Source organism: Brassica napus, chromosome A8 (genome assembly GCF_020379485.1).
Source record: "Brassica napus cultivar Da-Ae chromosome A8, Da-Ae, whole genome shotgun sequence".
Classification (NCBI taxonomy): domain Eukaryota; kingdom Viridiplantae; phylum Streptophyta; class Magnoliopsida; order Brassicales; family Brassicaceae; genus Brassica; species Brassica napus.
The window spans coordinates 11,163,808-11,187,540 of record NC_063441.1 but is presented as its reverse complement, the minus strand read 5'-3'; the positions used below and the strand labels follow the sequence as shown (position 1 = coordinate 11,187,540).

Here is a 23,733-nt window from a genome sequence, read left to right as displayed (position 1 = left end):
TTCTGGCATGATGTCTGGTCGGATATGGGGTGCCTCTTTGATGTAGTCGGGCCCAGGGGGTGTATCGATATGGGTATCAGAGCAATGGAATCAGTGGCCTCTGCTTTTAGCAGGCGCAAGAGGAATCATCGAGTGGATGTGTTCAATCAGATTGAGGTAACCTTGGAGAACCAGCGTTTAAAGGCTGTTGATGCAGAGGATATTCCTTTGTGGCAACAGAAACAAGGGACCTACAAGAACTTGTTCAACACAAAGAAAACATGGCAACTCACTCGACAAGCCTCTCAGACAGTTTACTGGCACACAGGGGTTTGGTTTCAGCATGCAACACCTAAGTACGCTTTCTGTACATGGCTAGCTCTGCACAACAGGTTAACAACCGGGGATCGTATGCACACATGGAATTCAAGCATTGATCCAGCTTGTATATTCTGTCAACATAGTGTGGAAACCCGCAACCATCTATTCTTCGAGTGCGCATATACTATGGCAGCATGGACCAAGTTAACACGCGGACTTCTTGGTTCACACTTCAGTGCTGATTGGGATAGTTTGATTCTTTTGCTAGTCAACAACACTCTCGATTGCAGGGTCAGATTTCTGGTGCGATTTGTTTTCCAAGCAACCATTCACACTCTCTGGAGGGAAAGGAATGAAAGACGTCATGGCTCAAACCCCATGCCTACTGCACTGCTGGTCAGATTTGTTGATCGCCAAGTGAAGAACAAATGCCTATCCATCGACGCTATGGGAAACAACAGACTTGAAGCTCTTCTGCAGCTCTGGTTTGCTTCTCAAGAATAATATGCTTTAGGAAAAGTTTATCTCTTTCAGTTTAGAACACAAACGTTACACATGATGTACAAAAGCATTTTCTTTGAATAAATTTAACATTATATTCAAAAAAAAAAAAAAAAAAAAGAGAGACTTCCACTCTGTGAAGAACCTCTACCTCAATCTAAAGCTTAACCCTCTTGGATAGCTGGCAGGTCCTATCCATGTACACACCTTGCAAAGCTATCATTGCAAGATTTTGTTAAAGTGAATAGAGAAATTGAACAGTTAGCGAGACAGCATAAGTATGATAAATTACAACTTGTAAGAAGTTTAGTGATTAAACATACATGATCAGGAATCACTGATAGATAGAGACACCTATATTTTTCAACATAAAGATAGAAAAAACAATATATGGATATAATAGTTGAATTATGATTTCATTACATTACACTTAGAAATGTAATATCATTAATACCTGCTTAATACCAAATAAAACATTAATAAATAAAGGACGCTAAGAAAATAATGAAGATGCATATGAAAAAAAACAGAAATTTCTAAACATAATTCATGTATACATATACCAGAAATTTTATAGACATTATGCGTTACAAAGACAAAGTACTTATATATCAAGAAAAGCTTTGGTCATGCTTGACTACTCTATACACCACTAGCGATCGATTTCATAAGAGATCGGTGTTTGCTTGTGGTATACAGGGAGCCAGGCACGACTATTATTCCATACGTTACGTATACAAGACTTCTAAATATGAATGTTGGATGGCTTATGCGTCGGTTTTAAAGGGAACATAATAAACATATGTATGTAATTTTATTTGGATGGGAGGAAAATGAAACCGAAGAATTATTCTTTGTCAAGGATTTGTGGAGATGTAAGAGGAGTGGAGGTACAAATATATAGAGGGGGAAAGAATTAACCAAACTTTGCTGGTACTTAAAAAAATTCGAAAGAGGGAACGAAAGTTGGATCTGAAGGCAAATATGAATAAATTTATTTATAACTGGAACAATATAATTACCTTTAAAAATAAAATGTTTCTTTATTTGGAACTGAAAGCCTGCAAAGAAAAAAAAAGTCGCTCTAATTTTTGGTGGACTGAGCTTATTTATATACAGAGATATGTTATTACATATAGAGATTATTTAAGATAGAATCAAATGTATTCTCTTCTGTTAAAGGTAACAAAAAGACAGAGGCAGCGTGCAACACTTTGGGGTTATTTTAATTTAGTTTAGAAATTTTCAAGTTGCTCTAGCAAGCTTTTTCGTTTTCGATAATACGTTTAAGAACTTTTCATATGACTAAAAATATATAGTATCACACAAAAAGTACATGAGTTCAGGGGCTCCGAATCATCACCACAACCACCACATGTACCTACATTTTCACATCAATCGAGAGTATTGGCTCTGGATCATTCAAATTACTCTAATCTTCTATGGGTCTAACATTGGAAAGTAAAACAACGCATGTTTGGTAGTCAGGGTTGATGGCGTATCACTTTGTCTTTGCAAAACAAATTGACTTTTAGATTTCCTAACTGAAAATCTAGTAAACAATGAATTTAATCTCTGAAATGAATCGGAAGATGCATTGGCTGGTAGAGCTAGAATCTTCATGTGTAAACTTAATACACCAGTCTGATGCCGTCTGGATCATTCACAATTACCCAAAATGTTATATGTTAATTTTTTTTTTTTTTTTTGTCAAAGACACATTACAGAATGTTTGATGTGTTTCTGGTCACCGTTTAATGTTTGGTGTTTGCTAGGTTCAAATTTATTTGGGAAAATTGCCAAAACGGAACAAAAAACCAGCATCGTTGTCCCTTTGGTATAAAACATTTTTTGTCCATTTTTTCTCCCTTTTACCCTTTCCATTTCTAAGACTTAATGAAATAAATAGTTTTATGAATCAAAAATTTTTTATAAAAATAGAAACAATTGATAAAATACCCATATACACAAACTTGTATTTTTTTTTGTTGAAAAACTTGGTAAATTAAAATTTTTGTTTACGTTCTACCAAAAGTAGATTTCGTCTTCTACGGAAAATAGGTTAGTAGAAATTGAATTCCAGATTAAACAAGTTCATCTACTTGTTTTAGAACGAACAATCTACTTTTAATTAAACTTCTAAATATATGGAATGTGAATTCTACTAACTGTAAAGTTAGCTACTTTTTCTCAGAATGCAGTTTCTACTTTTATGAGGTATTCTAAAATTCTCGGAATGCGAAATCTAGACAATACTCAAACGTCTACGTGAGGTAGAATCTGCTTATGGGATTTTTGTCTTGGTTCTACCCAGTGTAGAAAGTACCTTCTACAGATAAGAAAACTTGATTTTGGCAAAAATTATGGAAGTTTCCGTTAAAAATATATTCTAACTTCCTTTCTTAAAACGTATATATTTGTAGTAGGAGGTTTAGTTAGATCATATATTTGCATTACAGGTACTGTATATGTAGCTGGCTCAGTTTGTGAAGGAAAGACTTATAGGGGCTAAGGGACCCGAGCTCGAACGTCAAATTTGAATTTTTTTGCTCGTGTTTTGGATTAAAAATTATAATAAGACAGTCTTAGGTCGAACACACGACCTTTAGGATGATCAAGTATAATTGCTTTCATAGTAAATCTGTAAATATATAACGATGGTTCACCTACAAAAAATGGGAAAAGTTGAGTTTTTGTTCTTACATATGTTGGGTAATAGGTTAATTGTGGATCTCAATCGGGTCGGGTTTTATGACTGAGCTGGATCATAATCTCGGGTTTATGAGAAACATAGTCAAGAGTGTTGTATTTCAGTCATGATATGAACTCGTGGAAGAGAATTAGACAAATTATTTTGATAACTTTGCGTCTCTAGACTACTTTTGGGACGATTCTAATTAAGGAATTAATATTTCACTGCCTTAGGGTCTATTTGTTGTGTATTCTAAAGTTCCACTACAGTTGTGATTTAGGGTATCGTTTAGGGTTTGTTAAGGGTCCCATTTAGGTTTGTTTAGGGTCTCATTTAGGAGAAACTTATCTTTGTTCATAAACAAAATACGGGTCAAATATCTCTAGATGGGTGCGTGCAGTGTTGAATTGGTTAAACTTGAGATGTGGGTTTGAAAAATTGGAAGAAACGTTTCTATAGTAACTGTCATTAAACTACACCAAGACATTCAATTGCATCTGGTACAATATAATACAACTTTAAACATGGAAAAGAAATCAAGCTTGAGTATAGGAACAAGCCTAACTTGATATTGACATGGAAAATAACTAAGTTTGTAACAAATATACCAAAGTGAAAATGTGATATCGAACAAGCATGTGCTCAGTGTCGGATCTGAAGCATTGAATCTGGTCAGCCCGTCAGCCTTAAAACTCAAATTGTAGATCGATAACAGTATGGTTGTACTTGTTCATCTTCGTCGCATCCTCCTGAAGGGAAAACAAGCCAATACAGACAAAAAAAAATAAACACTGAGAAATGCAAAAGAAAAGCCTTTTGAATTAGCATCAAGACAAGCACTCTTCCCACATGGATGATGAAACCAATGCAGCTGTTGTAATCAAGGAACTCCTTCTATTGTCTCCCAATAGAACGAACTACAAGTTCATTATTCCCATTGAGAGAAAGGTTCTCAAGAAAGGAGAATACAAGAAAGCATATACACACACGAGTGCACAGCAATACAATAGCATCCAACACTAACCAAATAACTCTTTGTTCATCTTCTGTTACCAACAAAAATACTAAGGTGTAAAACATTGATTTACATCGAATATAATATCTTCGCTATCTTTTTAAAAACTTAACATATAAGCTTGTAGCTACAAATTCAAACATCAAACAAACAATTCTTCAGAAACAGATAAGAACGATGACTTCATGTGATCTAACCCATCAACAAAGAACATAACTTTCCTCGAGAAATCTAAATCCAAACCAAAACCCAGATTGTAGAATTATTGGAAGAACGAAAAGATTGTTTTAAAGCACCAACCTCCAGAACTCCTCGACCGTGGAGAACGTGAACGCGGATCTAAGGAGCTTCCCCAAGTCGTCTTTTCGTTAGAAAGTCAACGAATAAAAAGAGGAACTGTGGAAAGTCCACAAATGCTCCAACGGATGCGATTCAGGAACTGTGGATTTCCCGATTTGTCAACATCTCCGTCTACGATCTCTCCTTCCTCCGCATCGTCGCCTGGTCCAATCAGATGCTCTACATAATTAGGTTTCGCTTCCTTGGTAGCAACAACAGGCTTGAGAGGGTCGTCTACAGCCATCGTATCTCCGACTTCTCTTCTCCGAACGATCTACTTCTTCTCGAAGGGATCCACATCTGTAGCCGTCTCAGTTTGTCGAGAGAGACGGAGTAAACAATTAGATCTAGGGTTACGGAGAAATGGGTTTTTTTAATTATTATTTTTCTTTTTATTTTTAATTACGTTTTTAATATTTAAAGTAGTTTAAATTATATTGTATTTGATTAATCAAAGGCTAATTTTGGAATTACGAAAAAACTTATACCAAAGGGACAAACTAAGTTTGATGTTATACTAAAGGGACAACTATGCTGTTTTTTTGTTCTGTTTTAGCAATTTTCTCAATTTATTTTACATTTTTACTGTTAAAAAGGTTTCAATAAGGCATATGCAATTCGCAGCTTTATTTTCCTTGGGTCGTGTGGCTTTTTCGACTTTCCCTTTATCTTTCTATAATTAAAGAGGCTTTTACCCTGACCAAAAAAAAGCTGTGGTTCAATTTTCGACAAAACAGTATGTCTTTTGAATCTAAAGAGATAATTGAACCAAACCGAATCAAAATCAATTCTTGCAACCAGTTCAGAGTGTTCAGTTAAGTTTGTCTAAAACTGGCCAAACCAAACTAGTTTTTGTTGGACCAAATATCCCTTAAACAAATAATTTTCTTAGAAAATATAAAATACCTATCCATTGCAAAATATATAACTAAAAGTATGAAATTTAAAAAATGTACTGCTTTCCTAAAATATTATTAAAAATACAAACTAAAAAATTTCAATCATTTATAAAACTGTAGAACACAATTGGTTTCACAAGTTTACCCAAAAATGTTGAAACATTATATATTTTGAAACAAAAATATCCCCTAAAACACTTATTATTTTGAAATGGAGGATGATTTTTTAAAAAGAAAAATTGGTTCGAATTTATTGTTTTTTTTTTTTAAATGGACTATTAATGTATACAGACAAGGTTTATATATACAAACACCTGAAATAGTTATTTTGAAAAAGTATACATTTATCAAGTTTTCATCAAGCAAGTCAATAAAAGTAGAAAGTTAACATTAAAACACAATATTAAAAGAATCGGGGATATTCATTTGACCATTTATACTAATAATAAAGATTTTTAGCTAAAACCTCTATAACTAAGCTTTTATATTTTTGAGTAGAAACCTCTAAATTAGAAATTTACCATGAAAATATTTAATTTAATTTTATTTAATAAATTAGACCTTATGTCTATAATACCCTTTAAACAAGATGATGTTACTGTTAAATTTTAGTTTAGAAAATTCTATTTAAGCCCAACTTAACTGGGATTTTTAGCACTAAAAATTCACAACATAAATATAAACGAATATTTAATCCAAACTGTATTATGAACCAAAGCCGATATGTTATGTATTAATATCCGAATGAAACTTAAATTTATGCTTGCGAACCTGATAATCCAAGACAAATGAGTTTAGACGACGAAAAGTTAGAGTGCAAGAAATCCCACCCAAACCACCTTCGGAATTTCATTCCTTTCTGCCAACGGATGTAGTTGTAACTGCAGTAACAATTTATGTGTTCTTCATTTCTCTTATCTTACTTGGGTTTGATGCAATAAGTTTTGTATTTGTCAGACATGTAGTAACTGTCAGACAAATTGGACAGAACAAACAAAAATGTAAGTCACCTAAAAGGCCACTAGAATAACCATAAAGAGAACATAAGAGAATGATTGAACTTGGCCCGACTTAGCTTGTCTAATGATGTTTATTGGCTTAATTTTTGGAAAAAAGTTTCCTAACTACATGAAGTTTACTATAATATGGTGGAAATCATCCAATGTATGAAAATGTGTCAACAACTACACGAAGCTTATGTTAATACATGTCACTTGTACGAAGTAAATAATAATATGGTGGCAACATCACAATCGGGTTTTATTGATTTTAAGCTAAGTTAATGGGGTCAATCCATAATTTATTAAACTTAATAAATTTAATGATTTATTAAGTTTAATAAACTTAATTGATTTTGTTAATAAACTTAATAATTTATTAAACTTACTTAATAAACTTAATAACTTTATTAAACTTATTAAAACTAATAAATTTATTAAACTTAATAAACTTAATCATTTATAATAAACTTAATCATTTATTAATAAACTTAATAAACTTAATCATTTGATAAACTTAATAAATTTATTAAATTTATTAAGTTTAATAATTTATTGAGTTTCTTAAGTTTAATAAATTTATTAAGTTTAATAAGTTTAATAAAAAAATTTAAGTTTAATAAATTTATTAAGTTTAATAAATTATTAAGTTTAATAAATTATTAAGTTTAATAAATTTATTAAGTTTAAGTTTATTAAATTATTAAGTTTAATAAATTTATTAAGTATAATAAATTATTAAGTTAAAGTTTATTAAATTTCTAAGTTTATTAATAAATCAATTAAGTTTATTAAACTTAATAAATCATTAAGTTTATTAAGTTTAGTAAATTACAGATTGACCCCATCAAGTTAGCTTAAAATCAATTAAACCCGATTATGATGTTGCCACCGTATTATTATTTACTTCATACGTGTGACATGTATTAATATAAACTTCGTGTAGTTGTTGACACATTCTCATACATTAGATGATTTCCATCATATTATAGTAAACTTCGTGTAGCTAAGAAACTTTTTTTCTTAATTTTTTTAACTCGTCTTAAGGTATACTCAAACCTTTTTAACTTTGTTTTGGCTGTTCAAACATAGTAAAACCGTATTGCTTCTTTTACTTTGCCTTAAGAATCAAGTTTTGGAACAACAGTTAAAAATAAAATTTTGAACATTCTACGGATAATCCAAAATCAAGATGAAACAACCTGAAAGTCAATGGTAAGCTAAAAATAAACAACTCACTTTTAGAATTTTCTCTAAAACTCTCTCAAGCACCATAATTCTATCAAAAATTCAAAATTTTCAAGTTGTGCATTATCTACTCACTTAAACACATGGTTTCCCCCGATTCTGTGAAGGTTTAGTTCGTATTGACCGCATTCTGACATTTCGTCTTAAGAACTCATTTGTTTTGAGTTTTGGATTTGGCGAACATAAGGTTTAAACTCAATTTGAATATTTAAACATAAAAGATCGGAGTCGGTTTGAATTTTATAGGTTTGGTTCATGTTCGAATGCCCTTTATGTTATAGACTAAATGTTTAAGGGGCAGAATTAAAGGGAGCATCTATTACATAAAGTTTTATTTTTATTTTATTACATAAAGTAAAACTGGAGTTTTTCTATCGGAAACAAATTTAGATAGAGTTTAGCATTAATTTTTTTTGTCTATTTGATGAAACGTGCATTCACATTCGGAATTCTTTTTAAATTATTATGTGCTTTTATGTTTTCTCGTTTTAATTATTTAACAAAAAAAAATACCAGTGAAAAAAAAACCTTCAGTGTTGGCAAATTAAGATATGTATTCGTTATGTAACGACAACTTATAAAATGACAATTAATGTTTGTTTTGTTTTGCTGGAAATAACCAAAACATATACGTCTCCGAGACCAAGAGACACGATCACGGTTGTTTATCTTTAATATAGGACAACTCTTGAGAAAATTTTGCAAATGGATATTTTTATGCAATTATCCTATTTTATAGAACTTGTTTGTATTATAATTTTACGTATAGATCAACCTTTGGTCGTTCAAATAATTTTTACACGTTAACTGAACTTTCCAAGATTTTCCCATCTACCAAATTATATACTTGATTTCCAAGAAAGTGAGATAAGAGCTTATAAACTTTGTCCCATACTCATCTTACTTTATTGACCATAGTGTCCCTGATATTTTTGGCATTTTGACACAATTGACCAGTGTCCCATACAAAATCTCACCACATAATTTGTATCAGATTATAACATAAGGGTATATGTACATATTATAGCATAAGGGAATTTGTATCCGATTTACAAAATACCATCATCTTTCAGGTATGAAAAAGTTAAGTACAATGTAAAAAGAAGTAACTAAAATTTATAAAAGCAATTTTTTTTATAAACTAAATACATTTGTAAATCCAAATTAAATTATTAATTTAAACATAAAAACAAAATCAGTAAACAAAAACTTTTTATGTTTATTTATTATGAATACTTGTCATTTAATTTTAATTCTAATTTAAATATTATTCTAGCTTACATTATTAATATAACTATAAATTTCTAATTAGAATAAGGGACATTTGCTAAAACCAACCCAAATATTCAAGTCAAATGTAAAAGTGTACCCCACTTTCAGTCAAATGCAAAACCAACCTAAAGGAGTAGTGAAAGTACTATTTCACCCTTATGACCAAACAAAAAACATAAATATATTTTACGTTTCTATCCTTTGGAAGTCTACACGTAATAAAAGAAGTCTACATATATATAGACTTCCTACGAAGTCTACTTTATAGACTTGTTTTGTAGTCTACACTCTAATTTGGTCTACTAATTTAATTTTGAAAATGTATAAAAATAATTATTGTGATATTTTTAATTAATCATCAATATAATGGATAATATGAAGTAAATAAATTAAAATTTCATATAATCGAACAATTTTGAAGAATATATACTAATTTGGTTATCATGTGCTAGACTATGTTCATAGTTTAGAAACAAAAGGTTCTAACATGTTATGTCTTTTAGTAGTTGATTTCATAGGGTTAGATTTTAGATTTTGTTTTTTTTTTGTTTTATTAACTTAAATCTGCATATTAATGTTTAGTAGTTTATATTTTGTATAAATGAGACTTTTTGATTATCAAGCAAAACATTTAGGGTTTGATATTTGTGGTTTAGGGTTTCGTAGACCTACAATAAAGTCTATTTATCTGAAGACGTCTTTTTCAGTCTATATTTTTCAATTTGTTTTACAAAAAAATCATTATATTTAAACTAAGTTAAGTTCCTTAAGAATAAAAAAGTGAAATCATATACTATAACTATTAAAAAATAAAGAAATAAATTTAATAAATCATATATTAAAATTATTAAAATAATAAAGAATAAACAACAATAATTAAATTATTATAGTAGACTTCCAAAAAGGTCTACTATGTTATAGTAAGATCTACTCCAAAATTTTAATTTTAGTAGACTTCAAACGAAGTCTACAGTATCGTAAATTTTAACCTAGTTACATTTTTGTCTCCCTATATAAACAAAATTTATTCAATCTCTCTCTAAAGTGGCTGCACAAGTTCTTAAAACTCTCTCCCTTCTCTCTAAAACTTTCTTTCTTCTCTCTAAAATTCTCTCAATTGTTTCTAAATCTCTCTCATTATCTTCTTTCTCTCTAAAATTTTCTCAAGTCTTTCTCACAATATTATCTTGTCATTTTAGATATTATGATTCATGGTTTTCATCTTCTCCTTTAAAAAATGTAAGTTTTCGATCTATAGATTTTAAATGTGTATTTTATGTTTATTTCTCACAATATTATCTTTTTTTGGTAGGTATTATCACTCATGGATTTCATCATCTCCTCTAAAAATGTAAGTTTTAGATTAATAGATTTTAAATATGTATTTACATGTTTATATTCAAATAAATTTATAGATCAAGCTCTCTACATTAATTTGCTACTAGTTTACCTTATAAATTATATTATGTAAAGTATTTTCAGATTTAAAATTATTTTCACATTTCAAAATATATAGATTTTTTCAGATCTGAAAATTATCAGACAGTGTAGACTTCTAAAGAAGTTTACTAAAGCTTGCAGACTTCATATGAAGTTTACTAAACCATAAAGTTTAAGCAGACTTCATTGGAAGTCTACAAAAATATGACTTTAATTTTTTTTCTATGTTTTTTAATAATTTTATCTTATTTTGCAGGTATTTTCTTCCATAGTTGTTCTCTTCTCCTCCTAGAAATGTAAGGTTTACATCTATAGATTTAAAATATGTGTTCTAGTATTTATATTCAAATAAAGTTACATATTAAAATTCATATTAATATGTCTTTAATTTATAACTATTTTGTCTATTAAATCATATTTTTAAAAGTTTTTTAGATTTAAACTTATTTCATATTTTTAATGTATTATTTTTCAGATCTATTTTTTTTGATAGAGTAGACTTCATTTGAAATCTACTTAAAACTTACGGCTGGTAGACTTCAAATGAAGTCTACTAGCCTTGAATTTTAAGCAAATTTCATTAGAAGTTTACTCAAATATGATTTTAATTTTTATCTTATTTTTTAAAATTTTATTTTATTTTGCAGGTATTCTCTTCCAATATTTTCAAATCATCTTCCCAAAAATGTAAGCTTTCCATATATTCATTATAAGATATTTTGTGTTTATAATGAACTAAATTTATAGATTCATACATTATCTTTTTGCTTTGTTACAAGGATGACAAAAAACCATTTTTGAAATATTTTCCAGAACAAAATATTTTCAAATTTTCTAAATGCACACTTTTAAATATGAAAATTTTCCATTAGTGTAGACTTCAACTAAAGTCTACTAAACAATAACTTTACGTAGACTTAATAAAAAGTCTACTAAAATATGATTTTATTTTTTATCTTATGTTTTTCTCATAACTCTATCTTATTTGGCAGGTACTTTTTCCAAGACTTTATTTGAAGCATCAAGATTATGAAAAATCAAACATACTCAAGAATACTTTTTAATATATTGCTCTGTAATAACTTTCATAATAAAATATTAATTTTTAAATAATTTTTTAATGCATAATCTATAAACATTGTATTCATTTTTAGTTGTTTTCACTTGTATGATATTATTAATTTTTTGTTAGATATCAATTTTTTCACAAGATCTAACCAACCAAACAAGTAAAACCACCATAAGCTAAAATAATAACTAACACACATGTGAGAAGAAGAAAATCTATACAAAATTTTCCCAAAAATTTTCAAGAATAATACTAATCAAAACAATTTGCAATAAGTATCAAGTGTATAATTATAACACATTAAATTGTGAAATTCATCCAAGACCATTAAAATTTTACTAACATACACTGTAAAATAATTAAATCATGAAAAAATATGATGAATAATACACAAATACACTTTTAATAGAATTTACGACGTAGACTTCAACTGCAGTCTACATTTGTAGATTTACAAAAACGTCTACACTTATTATTTAACATATAGTCAATCCAAATTTTTTTAGTGTATTGGCGCAGGCTTGATACACAAAGGCGTACAAAGTGTGTCTTAGATAACTCGATCAAGTTCCGTACTTGTCGATTATTCGTGACAGGCATAAGAGGAGTATATTCCTATTCGGAGTCATTTGTTTTAAATGATGTTTGGTAAGGAATAGGTTAGCACCATCTTCTCAATTTTGTTGTCCAGATCATAATCTTCTTGTGTCATTTCAAGAAGTTTACCATGTGTACAGCCATCATGCACAAGGAACATTCTTCAACCTTTCCGATTCTTCATCTTTTTCGAATATTTTGTCACCCAAAATGTCTTTGGCCCATACTTCACACTCGCTCTAAGTTTCCAACCACATCCTTGAACACGACACTTAGCCACATACAGAGTTTTTGTTGTCTTATATGCTGAAAATGTAAAATTATATTCCACAGTCACCGACTTCAGCTTTGAAACAAGCTCAGCCTTACTAGCAAAACTATAAACGAAGACTTAGAAATACGTCTACAATTATTAGCTAACAACATTGTCAAATCAAATGAATTATACCTTCATAATTATAAAAAAAAAATTATTTTCAAAATCACTCAAACCCATTAGGATTAACTAACACACACTGTCAAACAAAAAAACTAGAAAAAATTTAATGAATAATACACAAATTCACATTTTTATAGATTTTTCTATGAAGACTTAATATTTAGTCTCTGAAGATGTTGACGTTCTTTTCAGTTTACAGACGTAGACTGTCAAATAGGTCTACTCTTTGGGTTGGTTTTTGCAATTGACCATTTTACGGGTTGCTTTCTATAGTTGAATAAAAGTTGTAATTTTGTACATGTAGACTTTCATTTCAGTCTACAATTTAAAAAGGTTACTTTTTGCAATTGACCAGAATTCATCCAAGATTTGACTTTCAGAACTAGACTTCATATGTAGTCTACATGTTTGAATTTTTTTGAAAGAGGTTAGTTTTGCAATTGACCAAGTTTGACTTCAAATCAGTAGATTAAAATGAACGTCTACGGGTGTGTAGACTTCTTGTGAAGTCTACTCTCAAATCCGACGGGTTGGTTTTGCATTTGACCAAAATAAAAAAGTAGACTTTATACGCAGTCTACATTTTTTTTTTAAGATAAGAAGACTGCATATGAAGTCTACAATTTAATAAATTTTTGATTGCTTTTTAAACTTTTTGGTCAAACACAAAACTAACATATTCCACGAAGTCAAAGTTTTGGTCAAATGCAAAACTGACCTTTTATAGACTTTGTTGGCAGTCTACATTTTGTAGACTTCCGTTGAAGTCTATTTTGAAAAGTCAAAAGTTCGGTCAAATGAAAAACTAACCTCTTTTAGGTAGACGTCTTAGTAAGTCTACCGAAAGTTTTATTTTTGTTGTCAAAGGTAAAGACGGAGACTACTGGGGAAGTCTGCGTTAGAAAAAAAATTTGTCTGCTCAATTGCAAAACTAACCCGTGCGTTGACAAATAGACTGCATCGTAAGTCTCCACGGAGGCGTAGACATACAAAACAGTCTACCGTCGCGACACAGATCTGAAAAAGAACGAAAACATGTAAATAGTTACATTTTTCATGTGTAAAGCTTGTTTCCAACCTTTTCAACCGTCCAAACTCCAAATATGAGCAAAAAGAAGCATCTTTAACGATTCACTAATGAAGAAACTCGAAAATATGAAGTTTGTGATTATGAAAATGATAGTTATGAGAGTTTTTTAGATGGAAATGTAGAGGAGATGAGAGAAAATGAAGTTTTTTGGGTTATAATGAGAAAAAAAGTGGTTGAAAATTGAATTCTAGAGCTTTAGAGCTCAAAAATGGTGGTTCATGGTGGTTGGAAAAATTGATGATGATGGCATTTTTGTAAATAAGAAGAAATGGTTAGGGTGTATTTGATTTTTTGTTAATTTCGAAATTAATAAAAAAATAAATAAAAATGGCAATTTTGTGAATAATTCAAAAACATAAGGATAGTATGGAAATTTTATTGATGAATAGTATGGACAAAAAAAAAAGGGTTGGTTTTGGATTTGACTTGAAAATATGGGTTGGTTTTGAAAAACAAGTCATTTAACTTAAGAAAAGGTGTAATTTTCAACAAAAAAAATTCCTTAATTTTATGTTATTGTATTCGAAAGTTTATTTTCGATACGGACCATTAGAATGACACCATTGATTTCAGATTTAAACTATTTAACTTGAATAATATCTCTGTGTCGTAACAATAATTTTACCTGGAATTTTGGCCATGGCTTAGCTACACTCGTTGACAGTGTCACATAAATATAGGATATGAATTTTGTATACGATATGCTGCGACTTATATGGAACCTTAGTTTATATAGTCGACTGTTTATATAGTCAACGAATAAACAGAAAGTTGGTAGATGTTGGGTTTTAATTTGACAATGTGAAACAAGCCTGAACATTGACCCTTTAATCCATGAAATTAATTAACGATCACAAGTACATAGTAATGAAGTATATAATCAAAGCTTAACATTTACACCAAAAAAGTATATAATCAAAGATCTTCTGTGAGAGTGAAACCTCATTATTAAAAATTACAATCAACGATTACTCTAACCATAGGAAACTTCGTTTTATGTTTCTTCTAATTTGTCGCGATCCATCTCATTCATTTGAAAACAACAAAGATTCTGTTACATGTAAGATTTTTCTAAATGTCCAATAGTATAATACAACGTAATATTTAATATCAACTTTGTGGTTACACCTTCTCATATAATCCACTTTCCAGTTTATGTGTTCCTCACGCTATCGAATACATGTTTGGAAACCTCGAGATTTTAAAAATGAATCAAATGAATAAGTTGAATTACCTTATAATGTAAATTACTTTGAAAATATTGTATAAGAGGGATCATCTAAATCTGTATTGAATATAGTGTAAATTACTTTGAAATCTCTACCATTTGTCCCTTTTCTTATATACACCCATACATACTGACAATATTGTTGTGTAATCAAACTGAAAGATTAAGCAGTATGCAATTTTTTTAACAATACAGATTAACTTTCATAAATAAGTTATATTTATGCATACATATTTTTAATCAAATTTATGTATACATATCTAATAATCAGAAACTGAGACAACATATATATAGAAAAATACAGTTCCATTTACATTTTAACGTAACCAATATGTATAAAAAAACAAAAAGTTATATATTATGATACCATTGGTCATCTTAACGGAAGTCAAATCAGCCTTTGGTGAATTATTTTTATTTGCGTAAATGATTAAAGTTTATAGAAATCAATTTAAATTTCAGTGCAAAAATCCCAAATCATGCATAGAAGCCCGGAATGTTTCGGTTAGGAGAATTAGAAGAACAGTATTCTTTTGAATTCAAATGGAGGAGGAATAAGAGAAAGAGTAGGCTTTGATTAACCATGAGAAATGAAGCAGGTAGAGACTTCTTTGAATGCGGTGGAAGCAATCACATAATGGTAAATACAAGATTCCAATTTTGATGAAGATTGCAATGAGAACATTATTAAGCATAACTGAATTAAATATTACCTATATACACTATTCAATGAAAAAAGTTAACTATGGAATTTATTAGTATGCATTTAAGCAAATTTTTCATCATAGTTTGTACCATTTTCTTCAAACTATAAAGTCTAACCTAAATATATAGCAAAACTGTAAACATATATTATATATGGGATTTGACCAAATAAAACATATTAGAATTTTTTTTCTTTTAGCAATTTCTTCTTACAAAATAGATTATGTGATTTTCAATATTCCGGAACTCTCTATTTTAACGTGGGATAAGATATTTTCACTTCATACAGTCTCATCTCAACAAGACTATCACCAGTGTAGTCTTGATGGAGATGTTCCCTGTGAATAAAAATAAGTATCTCAAATTTGAGGGAATATAACACCAACCAATTCTGAATCACTTCGATAAAATTTTAAGCTAAAAAGGTGTGTTCTAATTTGATAGTCGGTTGTGTGATAATCCTAAATTCGTGAACTGTTCGAGGAATTTTGGAAGGTAGGTAACTCAGATTTTGTTTTATCCAAGATAATCCGGATTAGAACCCAACTGATGGAGTGGGTGAAGAAACCAAATGAATCCGTAATCATTCTGGAAAATCAAAACTGGCTGGAACAAGCTCTATTCAACAACTTTCCAGATCCCCAATTAGTATAGTCGCTGACCAAGATGTCGCAAAAAATGTATGAAGAGCATGAACATTTTTAGAGGCAGAGAAGCATAATTCAGTGGTAAACGATGTAGACCGTTATTCAAACTTTCTTCCAAATATAAAAGAGGCTGTAGAACCCAAAATAAATATTCGGTTATTGAAGACGAAATGGAAATGTTTTTTTGGAAGAAGGACAAATTGTTTACCTCTTAACAAAATCAAGATTTGAGTGTAGTAAATAATAATGCACTAGAGAAAAGGGTTGCTCGAAAAATGAATCAGGATCATTCCCGACGACTTGGAAATCAAACATGCAATGTTACATATCTATCCAGATAAAGCACCAAAGCCTGGCGAATTCTTTGCTGGCTTCTACCATTATTTTGGGACATTATTGGTGAAAATGTATCCAATGATAATGTACCTCTTAAGTCTAGCTCCCTGAACCCAAGATTTAATGAGACTCATGTGTGGTTGATATCTAAAGGGTCATAGGTCATTGATTAAGGAAACTGGGTTTCCATGAGATTTGGCTTTCATGGATAATATAATTGTCTCGTCTATCTCATATTCCTTCTTCTTTAATGGATGCCGCATGGTAAATTCTACTTGTCACGTGGGATCCGACAAGGAGACCCCATTTATTTGTACATCTTCACTATACACGGAGCTACTCTTAAGCTTATGCAAACAAGCCTAGGAAGTAGGCTCCCTTCTAAGGGTGAAGAATGGATGCTAATTCTATCCGATAAGTCACCTTGTTTTGCCGATGACGTTATGTTTTTTGGTAAATCGTACCGGCTAGTGTTCGAGCTCTAATCTTTATTCTCCTCCGCTATGAGAATTCGAAGGCCTCAGGACAATGCAAAAACATGACTAAATCAACCATAATTTTTTTTCTAAAACGTCCTTGGCTCAGAGACTAAAACCAAGTTAAGAGGGAGCTCTACGTCTCTTGTGAAGGTGGAATTGGGAAATACCCAAACATTTTGAACAACAGAAGCATGACATCTTTGCTAGTATTGTGGACCGAGTGAGGCAACGGTCTCACATCTGGACATGCTTTTATTCCAGGGCAGACAAAATGGTACCCCTCAAAGCAGTATTAGTGAGAATACCGAATTATGTTATTTCCTACATCAAATTACCTAAGTCCTAAAAAAATCTAGTTGGTCCTCACATGCTTTTGGTGGGACGTGAAACATGAGATGAAGAAGCTTTGTTGGGTATCTTAGGATAAATTAACCTTTCTATAGTTTGTGGGAGATCTTGGGTTCAGAGATATTGAGATCTTTAATGACTCCATATATACTATCTTAAAAGAACTTCTCTATTTATTGGGCTGGACTCTACTGGATAAGTACTGTAGGCACGCATCTTTACTCAATTGTTCCGCCCCATAAAATGCATCACATGGATAGAGGGCCATTTTTGCTGGACATGAGGTCCTACAAAAAGGTCTAGGATGGGTGGTGGGTAGAGGTAACCAAATCAGTATATGGAATGAGACATGGATGTCCAAGATCCAACCATTTAGGCCTATGTGACCTTACTTTTCCAGAGGACATGATAACCTCTTTGTCAATGAACTGATCTACCTAACAACAAGAGAATGTATGGTGGATGTGATCAAACTTGATTTACTTCAGTAAGAGATTCAGACTTTAAAGCTGGCTTTGAGATCCAAAGACATAGATGCCGAGTTGGAATCAAGGATTTATTCCACCAAAACCGGTTATGCCCTTGCCAAGCTGAGCTTTACAATCCAAACAGTGGATAAATTCAACTAGAAACAATGTATTTGGCAAGTTAAATGCCTTTCCAAATTACAATACTTCATGTGAAAGCAGAAAATAAGGCATTCTCAGTAGGTGAGACCCTTCACCCAAACGCGAAATGGGTTGGAGCTTTCACAATAATGCATGCATAATTATTAAGAAATGATCATCTCAACACCCCCCCCCCCCTTTTGCCTTGCTACGGAAGTATGAACCTTGAAAGTTGTTGTCTCTGATGCGCTAATCGCAAGTTTTAAAGACACTAGGGACGTGTCCTTGCTTCGCGTGAAATATTATTTCATTGTTGTTAAGTATAATTTTTTGATAATGTAATTATGTTGTTTTCTTTATTTGTTAAAAAATTATTTGGTGTTTTTATTGTGTTATGTAGTAGTAGGTGATATATTAATATATTATGTGTTTTTTCTTCAATAATATGTTGTTGTGTGCATAGTAGTAATTGTTAATAGTGAAGTTAGTTTCTATATTAAATTTCAATAAATTTTATGAATTTGTTGATTCTAATATTAATGGTTTCGACTTCAAAATTGTATTTTATAATATTTTGGAACATTATTCTTTTAAGTGTTTTGTGCCCTCTCTCCATATTTCGACTGTGAGCCGTCACCATCTATGTATTTCGTTTCTCTTTCCGGTGTGCGGTGCTTCTCACCATCACCAAAAAAGACTAACCTTCGTGCTCTTGTTCTTCCTCGCCTTTTTCTCCTGTGAGATTATCGAATATCTGTTGTAGATCAGATTTATGAGTTCCCAGTTGTGCGGTTGTTTCTCATGCGTTTTAGGCTGTTCAGGTCAATATTGGCACTCCTCTTCTTTGGATTATGTTAGGAGCTGCATCCCCTTGGGTTGGAAAAAAGTTTAGTCTTCTTTGATGTTGTCTTTCTGTCGTCGTTGGTTTGTCGTTGATAGTCCTTGCTCGTCTTGAGTTTTAAGATGTGGTTTTTGATGATCTGACTTCTATGCTCTCTTTCATAGCTTGAGGATTGTTCTATGGTTTGCTGAATTTTTTTCGTTGATGCAGCTTTCATCACTGTTTGCATCTTTGGTGGTTCTCCTTTTCGCTATGTTTGCCAATCCAAGTTTGGATAGTGATTTCCTTTGTGTATGCTCAGTTGGCTTAGATGGTTGTCTCTGGTGTTAAGCTTAGGCCTTGTTTCTCGGTGTTTACCTTCCAGTCTCCCTCTCTCAGCTTGTTTATCTTGTTCCTCTCTTTTCCTTGGTATGGGTATGCCAAGTCAGTCTCTTGGAGCTTTGGTCCTTTATATCTAGAGCTGTGTGGTTTTTTGTTGGCATGGACATCTTGTCTATGCTTGTTTAGTTTATGAGATGGTTCTTACCTTTTGGCTGCTGGTTGTGCTTCCAGTGATTTAGGCATATATTTCTTTGCTTCAAGGTGACTTTAGTCTTCCGGTGATTATTTTTCCTCTGGCGTTTTTCTTGGTTCTTTGTGTTAGTGTTTGATTGTGCTTTTTTGTGTTCGGAGATTGCTTTGTCTCAGATTTTATCTTTCGACCATTCTCTAACTTATGCTTGTTCTGGCCAAGATACTCTATGGTAAGTTGGTTTTGGTTCTCGATCTCTTTTCAGCTTCAGACCTTTATTGAGTTAGCGTTATTATGTCATTTTAGTTTTCTTTATGATTGTGGAGGTTTTAGGGTTAGATTATGTGTTTGCTCTAGTTTATTATTCTTATTTTGGTTATTTTATAATTTTTAATAGTAAAAATAAAAATATAATTTGTAAATAAAATACTGTAAAATAGTAAAAAATAATAATATAATGAAAGTTTATGTTATTTTTAGTTGATAATAAATTAAATATTTAAAATATATTTATATTATTTTATTTATTTCTTTATTCATATTGAATTTCAAATTACCAATAAAATAGATGATTAGATTTTATGTGGTGATGATTAGTGCAAGAAGGATTAGATAATACACAATTAGAAAATGTTAAGCTAAATTGCAATAATCTAAAAGAAAAATGATATAAAATGTAAAAAGAAAAAATATGAAAACACATGTTATCAAACCCATTTTCCACATGTGAAAAGAAGGAAAAAATGTCTACTTTATATATATAGATAGATGGTATACATGTTAGATTATGGTTACTTTTTTCTCTTGTTGGAATTCAATCAAATGCATTTTCTATGACATCCGTGTGTTGCGTAGGTCTTTTACCTCTATTTCTTTCGATTTTATCCCCACAAGTTGTAATGTTGTTGATGATGGTTTACCAAGACAGCTTTGTTTGAATCTTCTTTCTCTATGAGGATGAGTAACTCTATATGCTTTTGAATTTAAAGTAATGAAAGATTTGATACAAAAAATATATATAATATAGGAAAGATTCAGAGTTTTCAGATGTATTTAATTTTGAAAATGTAAATCTAATGTCAATAAGATCAGCTGGGTTTAGATTGCGAAATTATACTATAGTTTGTTGTATAGTACATCTAGAAGTAAACGTACGTAACAAATTCAGCTAGAGTTCTTTTTGTTTTTTGAACTATCAGCTAGAGTTCTTTTAACGAACTATATGCATTTTCGTTTCAACTTTCAAGCTACGCAAGGGCAAATATTTATATACCAAATCCAATAACGAAATCCATTAACAACTATATATTGCTTCTTAAACAAGGGTTAACAAGTATATATTGTTCTTATTCTTTTATATGCAAATTCTTTCTTTGAATATCATCCCCACAATTACTCTGCGAACGCCATGACACATCATATTATCATTACCTAATCTTGATTTTTGGTATAAATATATTGCTTATTTAACTTATTTGTTGAATGACTCGTATATTGTAGACTAATAGACTTGTCACACACTGTGAGAAATAATATTTACATAAAATCGTGACGAATGCATAAAACTTTAGTTTTGTCATGGCTCCTTTTCCCACATGTATATATATACACATACAATAGACCGTAGATAGCTACGAAAGAAAGAATCAAATCTTCAATAATCCTTAATAAAATTAGGGTTCTTAAGAAAAAAATGGGAAGATCACCGTGTTGCGATCAAGACAAAGACGTGAAGAAAGGACCGTGGATGCCCGAAGAAGATGATAAGCTCAGGGCTTATATAAATAAGAAGGGTTATGGGAATTGGCGGTCGCTTCCAAAGCTCGCTGGACTTAACTGCTGCGGTAAGAGCTGTCGTCTCCGGTGGATGAATTATCTCCGGCCTGATATCCGGCGAGGCGAGTTCTCCGACGAAGAAGAGAGTAATATCGTTAGACTCCATGCCCTTCTTGGCAACAAGTAAATAATACCTTTTTGTGAATTAGTATTTTTTTTTTCTTTTATGAGACTCTTTAGCATCGACTAATGATTTACGTCTCTATTTTTTTTTTCAAAACGATGTTTATCTGTTTCCATTTGCATGTTTTCATAATTTTGAAATATAAAACATTTTCCATTTTTCATAAAATAGTTATGCGAAATGCATATTAGACGTTTTAACGTTAATCGTTTGTGTGATGTCAAAAAAATACGTTAATCGTTTGCGCTTACAAATGATTAACAATTATTGATTAAAATGCTTAGAAGGTGACCCGTTTTCTATTTTTTTTTTTTATCTATTACTCCTTCCCTCTGTATCAAAATAAGTGGATTTTAAGGTTTTTGCACACCGATTAGGAAATTACAAATTTTTATTTAATTTTTCTCGCTTGTCTAAAAACAACAATAAATACATATAATTCAACCAATAGAAAATCATACTGCAGAATACAAATAGTCAAAAACATAAAATTACATTTACTTTTTACATGGAAACTTGAAAACATCACTTTCAATGAAACAATTTGTTTTTCTTTAAAACATCACTTAGAGTGATACGGAGGGACTATAGGATTATTAGAAGTCTAGTCTTCAATTTAAGATCTCTTACCATAAAAAATGTTAATCTTTGGTTTTTGGTTGTAACGATTAAATTTGACATTTATTCTACAGATGGTCGAAGATTGCGAGTCATCTACCAGGAAGAACAGATAACGAAATAAAAAACTATTGGAACACTCATATGAGGAAGAAGATGTTGCAAATGAGGATTGATCCAACCACGCACGAGCCAAGAACCAACGATCTTACCCCTATACTCGACGTTTCTCAAATGCTTGCGGCGGCTTTTAGTAATGGGCAATTTGGTAACAGTAACCTCTTCAACAACAACACTGCTTTGGAAAATCATCTCAAACTCCAATTAATCCATAAAATGCTTCAAATGATAACCCCCAAAGCCGTACCAAACATCAATAGCTTCTGTACCAACTCATTGATTCCTAAACATGAGCCTGTAGTCAATGATTTCAATACAAATTCAGTGAATCCTAAACCGGAGCCGGGGGCTGGACAACTGAATGCTATTGGTGGTCAACAGGTTTTCATAAACAAAAGTGACAATGAAGATTTCATGCCATCTTTTGGACATGACTGGGATGGTTTTGAAGATAACCAGCTTCCTGGTTTGGTTACGGTTTCTCAGGAGAATCTGAAATCAGCTAAACCAGGTACCAATACTACCACTGAGGTAAATTATAAAACCGGACCCGACATGATGCCGGGTTATTGTGGTGATCAATTACGTGAAATCCCATCTACTGGTTTGATATCGGTTTCTCCTGAAACATCCGGTTTAAAATATCGTGGTACGACTCAACACTCATCAGCTTCAGATGTCCTAGAGGACTGGGAGAAGTTCCTTGATGATGAAACAAGTGACTCTTGCTGGAAAAGTTTCTTAGAGTAAGAATTTTTTCTCCAGATTTATTTTTAATATATGCTATTTAGTATTTATACATGGTAATAAAATATACTTTCTCAAATTAAAAAAAATATATATATTAACAGATAATTGCTATCTAATATGCAGCTTAACGTCGCCCACATCGTCACCCTGCCCGTTGTAGAAGTGGATATTGTTTAAACAACATTCATACACAAAAACGTCCATTTAATGTTATAAAATTTTGTAACAAAATTATTGATTTATATGTTTGTATTGATTTTCTTATGAAGGAATGTATGAATTGTATTCCTTCTCTTTGGTTTGTTTGTTGGATAAAAAAACACATTGTAATCACTTTTCTATATTTAATTTTTAATCAAAATTTGTAGTAATATAAATTGATTGAGGAACATTACAAAACTTTTAATTGCTATTTGATCACATGTTATGCCATCAAAAATAACTAAGAATAACGATTTCTATTATTTATATAAAACGAGATATGAGCCTGTTGCGTTGCAACGGATTTTGTTTGCGGTTTTAATTTAATAAAAACCATAAAATAATAAATCATTTTATTATAGTATTATGATTATTTTTTTGCATATGTTGTTTGAGATTTATTTTATAACTAAAACTTGTTTTCACACATAAGGTTAAGTTAATATTTCTATTTTATTACCATGGTACATAGATGACTTGTT

The 23,733-nt window shown here is 31.0% G+C and overlaps 1 protein-coding gene across 1 annotated transcript; it reads left to right on the top strand.

Annotated features, from left to right (window-relative positions):
- Nucleotides 1-18,491: 18,491 nt before the first annotated feature.
- LOC106359641 (transcription factor MYB39-like) lies at nt 18,492-23,091 on the top strand. Its single transcript, XM_013799304.3, has 2 exons — nt 18,492-21,561; nt 22,255-23,091. The coding sequence occupies exons 1-2, from the start codon at nt 21,296-21,298 to the stop codon at nt 23,048-23,050; spliced, it is 1,062 nt and encodes a 353-aa protein (XP_013654758.2). The 5' UTR covers nt 18,492-21,295; the 3' UTR covers nt 23,051-23,091.
- Nucleotides 23,092-23,733: the final 642 nt, after the last annotated feature.

What these genes read in the sequence shown, in the direction of transcription:
- LOC106359641 (XM_013799304.3), top strand. Translation starts at nt 21,296, where the DNA reads ATGGGAAGATCACCGTGTTGCGATCAAGACAAAGACGTGAAGAAAGGA. An exon ending in CATGCCCTTCTTGGCAACAA is followed by an intron (nt 21,562 to 22,254) that starts GTAAATAATACC and finishes TTTATTCTACAG; the next exon opens with ATGGTCGAAGATTGCGAGTC.